Source organism: Zonotrichia leucophrys, chromosome 24, assembly GCF_028769735.1.
Source record: "Zonotrichia leucophrys gambelii isolate GWCS_2022_RI chromosome 24, RI_Zleu_2.0, whole genome shotgun sequence".
Taxonomy (NCBI): Eukaryota; Metazoa; Chordata; class Aves; order Passeriformes; family Passerellidae; genus Zonotrichia; species Zonotrichia leucophrys.
Window position 1 is genome coordinate 6173649 of NC_088193.1, and position 13153 is coordinate 6186801.

Consider the following 13153-nt stretch of genomic DNA (forward strand, 5'->3'; position numbering starts at 1 on the left):
ACTGTGTGCACAGCCTTGAAGCCCTGCAGCTCCTACTCCTTCCTTCAAAGGTTTCACTACTCACTTCACTGAATTTTGATGCTTCCGCTCCCAGAGGGCTTTTTTCTTTTTTTTTTTCTCAAACATTTTTTCATAGCACTGCATTTGAAGTTTACTGTCTGCATTTTCCCTTTACAGCCTTACTTGGTTTTAGAGATTAAAGGAGACAGGAATTCTTCGCAAAATAAATGTGACTGCCATATCTGACACTTCCCGAGAACAGTACAAACTTTGTGCCAGAGGCATGCAGGATTAGGGATGGAGGCAGCCAACACAGCCATCAATTGCTGTGGTCTGCACTTATACAACGTGTCACAGAGCCCTGAAGACATAAAACAGATGTACAAATCAATTCTGTCATCTTGAGGCGCATGGTTGTCTCCTAAGGAGAGGCCATCAGCAGAGCAGAGGCAGCAGCGCTATCTCCGAGGGCAGGCAAAGCTGCAGAGCTCTGCTCAGAGCCTCAGGAGTGCAAAGGATCACTTTCCATATGTTCAAAACAATCCCAGCCTCGGAAGACAAAACAATCCTCCGAAACATTCCAGAAAATTATGGTCATCATCGCAGCTGACTTTTGTGCGGCACAGAAACCCCCCCGGTGGATCTCTGCCGTCCCAAAGGCCAGCCCGGCCCGGCCCCACAGCCTCACCTTTGGTCTCGCAGATCATCACGTTGCTGTACTCGCTCTCCCCTCCCTCGTTGTAGCACTGCATCTTAATGTCATAAGAAGTTTCAGGCTGCAGGTGATTTATCAGGTGCCACTGCTTTGTACCTGTGGAGGGGACAAAAAGTAAATTGCAATTCATTTACCCATAGGAGCCAGAATTATGGGAGAGTGCATTGCAGGGGCCTTTTCTACCAAATGCAAGGGCACTGCAGGTTGTCTTGTTAGCACAAAAATCTTCAGGAGTTGTTTATGGATTTAACTGAAACCAGGGTCCACAAGTGGCATCCTGCTCATGACAGAGGGCTGGAACTAGATGATCCTGAAGGTCCCTTTCAACCCAAATTATTCCATGACTCTCTAAGACTTGTGTTATCTTGTGAAATTGATTATTTTTAGAAATTGGTTAGAAGGATCTTTTGATGAATTAATGGGAGGGTTTTTCAGTATTTTCTTTCAAAGAAAGTCATTCTCTACAAAAGCCATAACTCACTAAACTCAAAACCCAGACATCCAAGTGCCCACACATGTGCATTTAATTTCAACAGCAGCCCTGTGCACCCTAAACATGGAACTGTCAGAGGGATGGGTTTAGGGTGGATTATGCTGATTCTTTGCAGTACACTGGACAAAAAACAAGGGAAACTGGCACAGAGATGGGACAAGGAAGAACTTGTCTGTGAACAGACTTTCTAGAGGTGCAAGGTACCACTGCAGCCATGGGTGTTACATGGAAAAGACACATCTGGGTTGCTCAATTTGGTTGAAACCCCAAATAATTGAAGGTGCATTTTATGAACCATCCTGGGAACGCAGCAAAGCTGTCCTGGTGCCACTGCCCCTGCAGAGCCCAAGCCCCAGCCCCAGCCAAGCAATCTTCTCTAATAGGATGGTTTTGTCATCTCTGGCCCCCGGCCAGCTTTTCATTTAGACACCCTCCTGAAGCACTGAGCACTTCAGGATAAATCACTCCCAGTTTTTACTTTCACGGGCTTGTGACAAATTTTACTAAACAGCGACCCTTTTTTTTTTTTTTTTTTTTTTTGGAGGGGGAGTTTAATTAACTGTTTGAGTGCTCTTAATCCCTCTTGGAAAATACCACCTTGAACTGTTTCCACTGTTTCTAAGGAACTGTCTACCACCTACTGATTTAAGCATTAATAAAAGGGCTCGGGCGTGCTCGGCTGTCACCGTGATGCTGCTCAAGCTCCTCCGGGACCCCAGCCCAGGTCCGGGACCCCCAGCAGGGCCCCTCAGCACCAGGGGCTGCCCAGCACGCTCCGTGTCCGCATCCCCAGCCCTGGCTGAGGCTGGAGCTGCCTTTGCCTAAATCGCACGTTTTTCCCAAGATTCAGCCTCGCTTTTCCCGGCTCCCCCACCCCCAAGCATTCCTTTCGGTAATTACTACACCAGGTTTTAGGTTTCCGCTTCAAACCATTAGTGGAACTGGAATCAGTACAGGCACTTTAACTGTCCTCTTCGTGCACCATTAGCAAGGGAAAACATTTAAACAACTGACATCAGACTGCATTTACATTTAAAATTCAATCTCCAGGATCCTCGAAACAGAGAAATTCAGACCCGAAACAGAGAAATTCAGACCCGAAACAGAGAAATTCAGACCAGAAACGGAGAAATGCAGACCATCGCTGCAGGACAAGGGTGATTTTTTTTTTGCTTTTGCCTAAAGCGGCTGAGAGATACCGAGGAGCCATCAGAGCTTTTCTGCTTGTTTTTTCCTTCAAATAAAATCTGATTTTGCCTGCAGCGGCATTTATAAGGAAAAAAAAAAGGTTTCTGCAGAGTTTTGAATGTCTCGAAAGACAAGACTTAACAGGAAGCGGTGAGGAAAGCCTGCGGCAAGCACTTAGCTAGCACAGGCATCACAACACTTTTTCCACAACTCATGCAGTCATTTCAAGATAAAATTCCCTGTCATAAAGCAGATTAATTCAAAGGTAACAGAGGGGGAAAAAAAAGAGCAAAGAACAAGTGATTTATGGCAAAAATACCTTAAGTCACATGTTCCTCTACATATTTCACATCAAGTGCTTCCAATCACAACTTAATTGAAAATAGTTCTCTCTTTTTTTTTTTTTTTCCTCCTGAAAAGCTAATTTAGGGGAGCACAGTAAAGAGAAGCTGAAGTTTAAATCTTTCCACCGAGTGATTTCTGTTGCAGGCTCTGGCAGAGCGGAGCAGCTGCTAATGGTTTCAGACTGCCACAAAGGGTTCAATACACACACGCTCGGAAAAAAAACCCGAAACAAGCTAATTTCACAGCACAGTGGAGCCCACTTAAACAACTAACTGCTCAGTGTATAAGATTTATAAACACACAAGCTCTGTCTAGCAAAGGCTAAAATACATTTGCAGATGAAGGTGAAGCCTGCATAAGGTTCTTTAAAGCCTCTGAGCTCAAACTCTGGACCTTTAATAGCTTTATAGTGTGCAAAAGCTTATGTCATGCATCAAAGTACTATGTGCAGTATTGTCTGGCAGGGGAAAATTTTCAAAATAAAGGTCCATTCCTCTTGTAACTGAATAAATGAGGGGGAAAAAAATAATTAACGTCATTGGGCCAGAATGAGATCACTGCGTTTGCTCAGGCCGAGCAATAAGGACATTAAATAAAATATTTTTAAAAGGGTTTTCCACTTCTGGACTAATATAGACATTATCTAATAACTTCTTCCAGGAAAATGATGATCTAATATGCACAGGGGAAAAAAATAACTTGATTAAAAGGCAAAATGAAGCACAAACATAGCTGCATTTGCAGAGTGCTGCAGCACTTGAGGCTAAAAGCAACTTCCTTATAGCAGGAGAAGTGATTAGGCGAGGTAAGAGGAGGGAAGGGCAATTACACACAAGATACTACCAGCTTAGAAAGTCCATGCTGGGGTAAATAATTTTAAAAGCCATCTAGCTGTATGTACAGTACAGCCATCTAGCTGTACTAACAGTACAGTCTGTAACCCAGATGTTTTTATCCTGGGTTAAACCTCATTTACACTGCTCTCTCTTTATACAACTTGAAGCTACACCAGTTTAAATGGACCTTCCTTAAGGCTTTGCAGCTGTATAACAAGCCAAACTTAAACCCAGCATTTAGCCCTCAAGCTTCCACGTCAAAGAGGCTTCAGAAGGAAGAAACCAGCTCATGTGTGGGCAAACCCCGACGTTAGGGAGCTGAGATAGCTCCTCCTGTGAGATATATTATAAAGACTGCTTGGGAAAAGCAGTTTAGATTTCATATAAACACAGCCAACATGGCTACAGGGTGTCCTTGCCCTTCTCCAAGCAGGCACCGTACCGTCCACGATGTCGCGCTTGTAGTCGCTGTCGTTGTCGCTGTCCGTGGGCCGGTAATAGATGTAAAATCCCTGGATGGGCGTGTTGTTGTTGCTCGATGTGATGTACTGCAAAAGAATTTAAAGACTGCATGAGAGGAGAAAAGTTTTAACTGAGTCCTGCTGTGCTGTCGCCACCGAGTAGCTCATGCTCTGCAAATATGGGTATTTTTAATAAGGTTGTGTAAGTGAAAGTGACTGAGCTCCCCTGAGTAGACAGAGAGTAGGATGGGTACAAGAGACTGAGTTTGGGCTGACTCTTTCCTCCCATATCCCTTCCCAAACCCTCAGTTAGGGTTTGATCATGCACAGCCTGAAAATCTGCATGATTAATGGAAATGGAAAAGTTAAAACCATAAAACTCTTCAGAAAGAGTTAAGGTCACTCTAAAAATCAGCCCAAGAATCTTTAAGTTATGCAGCCTCCTGAGGAACCAGAGGTTATTTTAAGTTTATTATCCTTAACATCTCTTAAGGCTGAGCTAGCAGAGCAAACTAACACTGGGAACTCTACACATTAAATCCTCCAAAGTATACCAGGGGGTTAGATTTCAAAACAAGAGCAAAGAATTTCTGTGGGTTTCAATAAGGACTTTAAAGTACTTGTTTACAATAGACGAGGTAACAGGGGAAAGGAAAATGTTTCTCTAACATGAAACCTCCACTGGATGTGAGGGAAGACGGCGGGTTTGAAACACTCTCCCAACCACCCCAGCCTGGATTGACAAAAGCAGCAGGAATTGCAGGAAACGGAGCCAACTCACTCACAACTCATGGCATGAAGAGGGCTTGGGACAGAGCTAAGCCCACTGGTGCCTCTGAGATGTCTGTGCCAGAGCAGGTGGACTGGGGCGGCTGCAGCCTCTCACTGGAGCTGCCAGTTGGGCACATCTGGTGTAACCCGAGCGGGGTGTGCGGGTCCCCGGGGAGCTGGAAGGGGAGTGGGGCGGAGGGAAGCTGGGAGATGGTGCAAAAGGCAACAGACAACTGACAGTGCTGCCTCTGAGCGGGAAAATGTGTCTGGAAATGGGGGCAAAGGCCTCGAGAGGCACAAGTCCCATTAAGTGCCCCAGTTCTACCATACAGCCATGAAGTGCTTCAGCCCCAGGAACACAATCATCTCTATGTCTTATGGGGAAGAAAACCACTCCACAAACAGCATTAATCCTTGACTTTGCAGTACAAACTGTGGTAAGTGTTGGGGAAGAAGAAATAGGAAAGCCTTATAAATTTGATTGTCTGGCAAAAGATTTTGAGAATATAGAAACTATCAGCGAGACTGAAATGAAAGCAAGCTTTGAGATACCTCAGTTACTGAACAACTGGAAAACAATGGTGTGGCTGGCTGAAGGTAATCCCCTTTTGATGGAACAACACCCTCTGCTTGCAGACAGGCCCAAGGGTCAGAGCAGACCCTGCAGCTTGGCAGAAGGGGCCCAAGGAGGAGTTTTTAGGGTTTAAAATGTAACACAGTATGGTAATGCAATGATTCTTACAGGCTGTATGGAAATGCAATAGGATTTGTATCTTGTACTAGATTGGTTGGTGAGAATTAGAATATTCAACACAGAAGATTTATGGTATTGTAATGGGAACTTCACTGTCTTGTATCCTTCGTACATAAGAGCGTACCCTTCTTTGCTCTTACGCTTTTACTCTCTACCCTCTCATCCTCTCTCCCCCTCTCTCAGTCCTGCTCTGAGCTGTGTTTGGCAGCTCCCAGCAGGTCCCTGCACCCAGGCCCTCTGCAATAAACCCCAAATTCTACGACCTGGCTTCAGAGATCTCTCGTCTCCATCTGTCTCCACTGTCCTACCCCCCATCATTCCTACAGCGAGAAGAGGCCGAGCAGAGGCAGAGCTGCACGCACCGTCCACTTGAGCATGATCTGGGTGTCGCTGATGGCCTCGGTGTAGGCGATGTGCGGGCCGGCGATGGGCCGGCTGGAGAAGCGCCCGCTGAAGCCGGCCACCTGGTAGGGCCGCGACGCCGCGCTGCGCGGGCTCTCCCCGTACGTGTTCACCGCGATCACGCGGAACCGGTACATTTCTCCTTTTAAGGGAAAGAGGGAAAAGAAAGAAGCCCTTGTAGCAAAACAAGTGCTGGAAAGAGGATTCAAGGAGAGACTAAACAGATTAGGAAGTACTTTTTGCACGGCGTGCAGTTAGAAAAGGAGAGGAGTCCTCGCCACAGGCTGGTGTGGAGATATAAACAGCTTCTAGAAGTCACTCAAGGAATGTCCAAAGGCATTGGAGATACCTCCATCAGCCCAGAAAATCCCTAAACTGGTGGACACTGAGAAGATGCTTTAAAGGATCCCTATCACTATCCACTCCATCTTCTCTTGTGTTTTTTGCCTGAGTTTTCAGGGCTATTGGAGATACCTCCATCAGCCCAGGAAATCTCTAAACTGGTGGGCACTGAGAAGATGCTTCAAAGGATCCCTATCACCATCCATTCTCGCTTCTCTTGTGTTTTTTGCCTGAGTTTTCAGGGCTAGACACTGGAAGAAGTCAGGACAGACATTTTTCCATTATTGCATTTTTCTCCACATTCTGAATGTTCACTAGAAGGACAATTAAGTTAAAAATAGCAGTGATACACAACCCTCCTCTCCACATGAGCAAGTATTAAATTATGGTGGGTTTTTTTTCCACTTGGAAAGCCAGAAATCAACTTGAATTCATGTAACGAGCTCCTAGGCCATACACAAAACCCAAACCTAATCGAGCAGAAACGGGGTAATCCAAGCAGAAGTTAAAACGAAAAAACCCTGAAGAGCTGCAGTAATGAAAAGATCATTTCTGCTACCTGGCTCCAAGTTCCTAACTTCCACAGACAGCTTGGAGGGAGAGATGTTGCCAGCTGCGACGAGCCAGTCGCTGTTGCGCCCCAGACGTTTGTACTCCACCTTGAAGGCTGTGATGGGGGAGCCCCCGTTGGCACGGGGGATCCACGTGACGTAGACGGACGATTCCGAGGCCGTGGATATCGTGGGTCGGTCAGGAGCTTCTGGAACTGGACGGGGAAATTCGGGTACAAGAGGGTCAGAGTCAGCTGAAACTTCATTTGCACTAATAAACAGATTAAGCTCGTTGCTGATGATTGTGTTGGATTTCACATATTAACAAGGAGAATCTCAAATCCTCCTGAAATCACCACTGCTGAAGAGGATGGATGATAAGCAGACAATTCATGAGGAATTGATTATCTTACCAATATAATATTAAAAAATTATGTGGTATTGCACTACTCCAACCATTTCTACATGAGAACAGACACATACACTAAGTGAACAAGAAAAACATGGTGGTTATTATTTTCAAGTCCCCAAAATCCCCCCAGACCCAATGGGACTTCAACCCATCTGCATTAAGGAGTGCTGGAGAAAGGAGAAGGAACAGAGAACAAGGCATGCAGCAGGATGTACTTACGGAACTCACTGAAGTTACAGGCAGCAGTGGGACAGAGAGAAGGGAAAGAGGGGTGTTAGTAAATCTGGTTTTAAGAGCTGTGAGGCTTTATTAACCAGCCTGGATTCATGAACATGGAGCTGGTGCTGAGGAGAGGAGAGGAGCAAGGAGCAGCAGGCTGGCAGCTCTGGGGCATGAAGCAGCTCAGCATTTGCAGCCAGGCACCAGTAAGGCCTTTCTGTGGCTCCTCTGACATTCAGTGCTGCCACAAGCTCAGCTCCTTGCCTGTGTTATTAAACCTCTCCACTCACCTTTGGCTTCACCCCAAATTTTAGATACCTTTGAGATCTCAGCCCCTGAGTAAATCTGCCTGAACCAGGCCAAGGAGTTCAAAGGCTGGGGGAACGGGGGATGAGAAAAAGGACTATAAACGTGCTCTTTTCACTGGAAACCAGGCCAAACATCACATCTACTGGGAAGTGCTTATATCTCCTCACCATCAGAAATAAGCCTGTCCCTGGGAAGCCACAGGAAAACATTCAGAACAGATATCACACACTCTGAGAACTTAAAGCTCTGAAGCAGCCATTTCCCATTTCCTCTTCCTCTGGCTCTTTCTCAGTGGAAGGAAAGAGAAAACCAGAGTATTTAGCAAAAAGATACCACAGGTTTAAAAATGAACAGTGAGAATATGTAAGCAAAAATTCTCTTGTTATTTGAAAGCCACACATGCAGCATCCTAGGAAATATCCTGTGTAGGAGAATAAACAGGAAACAGAGGAGGCAATACAAGCACCTGGAGCAGTAATAAACACAGGTTAGCTCAGACACAGCTCCTTGCAACACAACTTTTAGTGCCCAAATCACAAACCATCCACACTCCTACCTCCACTGTGGCGAGACAGGTCCGGGAGGATGACACCAAAGTTATTATTTGTGCCTTCATGAACAATGGGATGCTTGGGGATTCCTGCAGGTGGAGATGGAGGCTGCGTGTTCTTCGAGGATGATGTTCTTTCTAAGAAGATTTGACAGACAGTACATCAGTGTAGGGCCTGCATAAGGAAATGCTCTTTGTCAATGCTCACTTGCTACTGTGCTGCCCTGGCTTCAAATCCCAGGCTGGACAGTCAGGAGAGCAATCAGGGAGAGATTTCCCACCCAGGCTGTGGGTGGGTGACTGTCCATGTGCAGCACTGACATCCACAGTGCTTGGTGGTGATGCTGCCAGCTCCTGCCTGTGCTGCCAAGCCCACTCATCACAACATCACCAGATGGAGAAAATTACTCACTGAAATCCATGCCTAGAGGAGGAGTAAAAATGCTGTGGAAGCAGCTGGAGCCAGCACACCAGGCTGAGAGGGCTTTTGGCCTCTGGCAGGATAGTGTGGAGCAGGGTGGGTTGGCAGTACTGACTCCCCTGAGTTTGCAGGGATTTATCACAGGACAGTGAAGAGGAAGCACCATCTGGGTTTATATGATGGGCTGTGACAAGTGGCTTTGCTGGTGTGAAGCTTTCTGAGCCCCCCAGTACGCTGGGAGGGTTTGTAGGAGGAGGAATGTGAGTATGAACACCAGGATGTCTTTCACAGAAAAGAATGGGTGGAATGGGATTCTGCCTCAGTTTGGTGCAATGCCCTGGGGGCTGTTTGAACCTGACACGTGGAGGAAGGTGGGGTGGAGGAATGTGCACCTGTGATGATAAAGGGAGGAGGTGCAGCACAAAAAATCAGGTAAATGTGGGGTGTTCTACAGAGAATCCTCCTCAGACTCATCCTCTGAGGGTCTGTGCAAGGAGGGGATGGCTGAGAAGAGGCTGGGGATGGATGACTGTGGCCTCTCAAAATAGTGTTTGACCTCATTAGCACACAGTCCATGAAGGGGGAGCAGAAGGACTCCTGTGTTAGAGGTTTCTTTGTGTAAGTAGGAGCCACAGAATCCTCATCTAGCATGCTGACAGATGCAGGTGAAGAATGAGGCTCCCTTTGGAGCAGGTGAGGGACCAGTCAGCCATACTGAACATTTCTGTGTGTCTGGCCAAGGGTGGTGCAGGCTGGGGCTGTGTCTGCTGGGCTGTGGAGGGCGAGTAGGCCAGCCAGGATTGGAGTTGTTGGGCAGGTTCCTGGGAGGGACCCAAAGTTTCATCAGGCAGAGATGTGCTGGGGGGTGGGTAGGTCACAATTAGGGAGTTGTTGACTTTTTTAGCAGGGGAGAGATTTTCAGAGGTTTTGGGCCATCAGTTTTGTATCTGTTCATTGATAGAATGACAAGAAGGATGGTTGGGCAAAGAATCTGTTTCACAAATTTCACTAAGACATGAAATTCTTTAAAAAATTTAAGCTATCCTGTCCATCACAGAATTCCAGAAGGGTTTGAGTCAGAAGGAACCTTTAAGCTCACCTTGGTCAACACCCCCTCCCCTGGTCAGGGACACCTTCCACTGTCCCAGGTCCAAGGCCCATCCAACATGGCTTTGGACACTTCCAGAGAGGGGGCAGCCACAGCTTCTCTAGGCCAGGGCCTGCCCACCTTCTCTGGGAAGAATTTATTCCAAATATCCCATCTAACCCTACCCTCTGTCACTTAAAAGCCATTCTTGGACAGTAGTACAAAAAATATCTACTTGTTTGTGTGCTAAAGAGCACAGGCAGCAGCGTCCAAGCTTGGAAGAAAAAACGCTCTGATTAGGAATGTTGTGCTTGTTGCTGTCTGCACACAACTATCAGAACAGCTGGCTTGTGGTCAGCAGAGATTGTCACTGAGGTGTCTGCAAAGCAAACCAGGAACAGCTCTGTTGACACATGAAAACTCAGTGGTGCAGAGTTTCTTCTGTGATTAAAAATCTCAACAAGGACAGACTACGCCTGACTTTGCTCCTTAAAGTAAGAGAAACCTCACAGCACAAATCTTAACAATCACCCCAAAAATAACATTATCAAGCTTTTAATAACCTCTACTTACCAACAGCCTCACACTCATGGAAGTTTGCCCTCCAGCAATTTCAGCTATTAGAGGCTGTTCTTTAGCAAATAAATTGCAGAATATTTCACATATGGCTTAGCAGATGCCATGAAAGGCCTGATGTCATTAAACAAATGTCTCTGGAAGGCCAGGACACAGGGCACATTGTGCTGCACCTACCCTTGCTGGTGCGGAACGTCAGCATGGCCGGCTGGCCCTCGCCCGCGGCGCTCCTGGCCACCATCAGCACCTCGTACAGGCTGGAGGGCTCCAGCTCGGTCAGGCGCAGCTCGTGCTCGCTGCCGGGCACCCGCACCGTGTGCCAGCCGCCCGCCGCGCTCACGCCGTCCTCCAGCTGCACACGGGGGAGCAAGGGAAACGTCAGCATGGTGTGTACAGAACTGGGCACTGCTCACACCCTGCATCGTGCCCCAAAGCACCTCTGCTCCTCACCAAAACTGCTTTCCTGCATTCACCTATGGTTTGTCTCCAGCTGCACACAGGAGAAACCGTCAGCACGATGTGCTTGGAACTGGGCACTGCTCACACCCCGAATCACACCCCAAAGCACCTCTGCTCCTCGTCAAAACTGCTTTCCTACATTCACCTACACTTTGTCTCCAGCTGCTCACTAGGGAGAAACAGTCACAGCATGGCGTGCTCAGAATTGGGCAATGCTCACACCCTGCATCGTGCCCCAAAGCACCTCTGCTCCTCACCAAAACTGCTTTCCTGCATCTACCTACAGTTTGTTTCCAGCTGCACACGGGGGAGCAAGGGAAATGTCAGCACGGTGTGTACAGCACTGGGGGCTGCTCACATCCCCAAATGCCCCCCAATGTGCCTCTGCCCCTTGCCAAAACTTCTTCCTTACATTTACCTATGGTTTGTCTCCAGCTGCACACAGGAGAAACTGTCAGCACGGTGTGCTCGGAACTGGGGGCTGCTCACATCCCAAACTGCACCCCAAAGCACCTCTGCTCCTCACCAAAACTGCTTTTCTGTATTTATGTATGGTTTGTCTCCAGCTGCACACAGGAGAAACTGTCACAGCATGCTTGGAACTGGGGACTGCTCACAGCCCGCATTGCACCCCAAAGCACCTCTGCTCCTCACCAAAACTGCTTTCCTACATTCACCTATGGTTTGTCTCCAGCCGCACACAGGAGAAACTGTCACAGCATGCTTGGAACTGGGCACTGCTCACACCCCGCACTGCACCCCAAAACACCTCTGCCCCTCACCAAAACTGCTTTCCTATATTTACCTATGGCTTGTTTCTAAGTGCACACAAAGGAGAAACCATCAGTACAGCATGCTTGGATCTGGGGACTGCTCACACCCCAAATGGCATCCCAAAGCACCTCTGCACTTCGTCAAAACTGCTGCTGTTCTCCATTTACCTATGGTTTGTCTCCAGGTGCACACAGGAGAAACTGTCACGGCATGCCTGCAACTGGGGACTGCTCACACCCTGCACTGCACCCCAAAGCACCTCTGCTCCTCACCAAAACTGCTTTCCTGCATTCACCTATGGTTTGTTTCCAGCTGCACACGGGGGAACAAGGGAAACGTCAGCACGGTGTGTACAGCACTGGGCGCTGCTCACACCCTGCATCGTGCCCCAAAGCACCTCTGCTCCTCACCAAAACTGCTTTCCTGCATCTACCTATGGTTTGTCTTCAGCTGCACACAGGGGAACAAGGGAGACGGTCAGCATGGTGTGTACAGAACTGGGGGCTGCTCACATCCCAAAACGCCCCCCAATGTGCCTCTGCCCCTTGCCAAAACTTCTTCCTTACATTTACCTATGGTTTGTCTCCAGCTGCACACAGGAGAAACTGTCAGCACGGTGTGCTCGGAACAGGGGGCTGCTCACATCCCAAATTGCACCCCAAAAGCACCTCTGCTCCTCACCGAAACTGCTTTTCTGTATTTATGTATGGTTTGTCTCCAGCTGCTCACCAGGGAGAAACCATCAGCATGGCATGCTTGGAACTGGGCACTGCTCACACCCCGCACTGCACCCCAAAGCACCTCTGTGCCTCACCAAAACTCCGGCTGTTCTACATTCACCTATGGTTTGTCTCCAGCTGCAAACAGAAGAAACTGTCAGCATGGTGTGCTCGGAACTGGGGACTGCTCACACCCTGCATTGCACCCCAAAGCATGTCTGCTCCTCCGGCTGTTCTCCTACATTCACCTACGGTTCGTCTCCAGCTGCACATAGGAGAAACTGTCAGCATGATGTGTACAGAACTGGGCACTGCTCACACTCCGAATCACACCCCAAAGCACCTCTGCTCCTCGTCAAAACTGCTTTCCTACATTCACCTATGGTTTGTCTCCAGCTGCTCACTAGGGAGAAACTGTCACAGCATGCCTGGAACTGGGCACTGCTCACACCCTGTACTGCACCCCAAAGCATGTCTGCTCCTCACCAAAACTGCTTTCTTACATTTACCAATGGTTTGTCTCCAGCTGCACACAGGAGAAACTGTCAGCATGGCACATTCAGAACTGGGCACTGCTCACACCCCAAATTGCACCCCAAAGCACCTCTGCCCCTTGTCAAAACTCCTGTCCTACATTTACCTACGCCTTGTCTCCAAGTGCTTCTACTACAAATCAGCAGCTTTGCACCCATTTTCTCCTCTTGGAATAAGCACCATAACACTCCTTGGATAAACTTATTTCTCCTCTCCATGCACAGAGTTGGTTTTG

The 13153-nt window shown here is 47.9% G+C and overlaps 1 protein-coding gene across 1 annotated transcript in view; it reads right to left on the reverse strand.

The window, feature by feature from the left end:
- The window catches only part of CDON (cell adhesion associated, oncogene regulated), a 60409-nt gene that overhangs the window by 11481 nt on the left and 35775 nt on the right, over positions 1-13153 (reverse strand). Inside the window, exons 10-15 of the mRNA XM_064731879.1 lie at positions 10610-10784; positions 8355-8486; positions 6867-7073; positions 5926-6107; positions 4020-4125; positions 689-811 (exon numbers count right to left, since the gene is read on the reverse strand). Of these exons, the coding sequence (XP_064587949.1) occupies positions 689-811; positions 4020-4125; positions 5926-6107; positions 6867-7073; positions 8355-8486; positions 10610-10784 (925 nt within the window). The remainder of the gene's footprint in view (positions 1-688; positions 812-4019; positions 4126-5925; positions 6108-6866; positions 7074-8354; positions 8487-10609; positions 10785-13153) is intronic.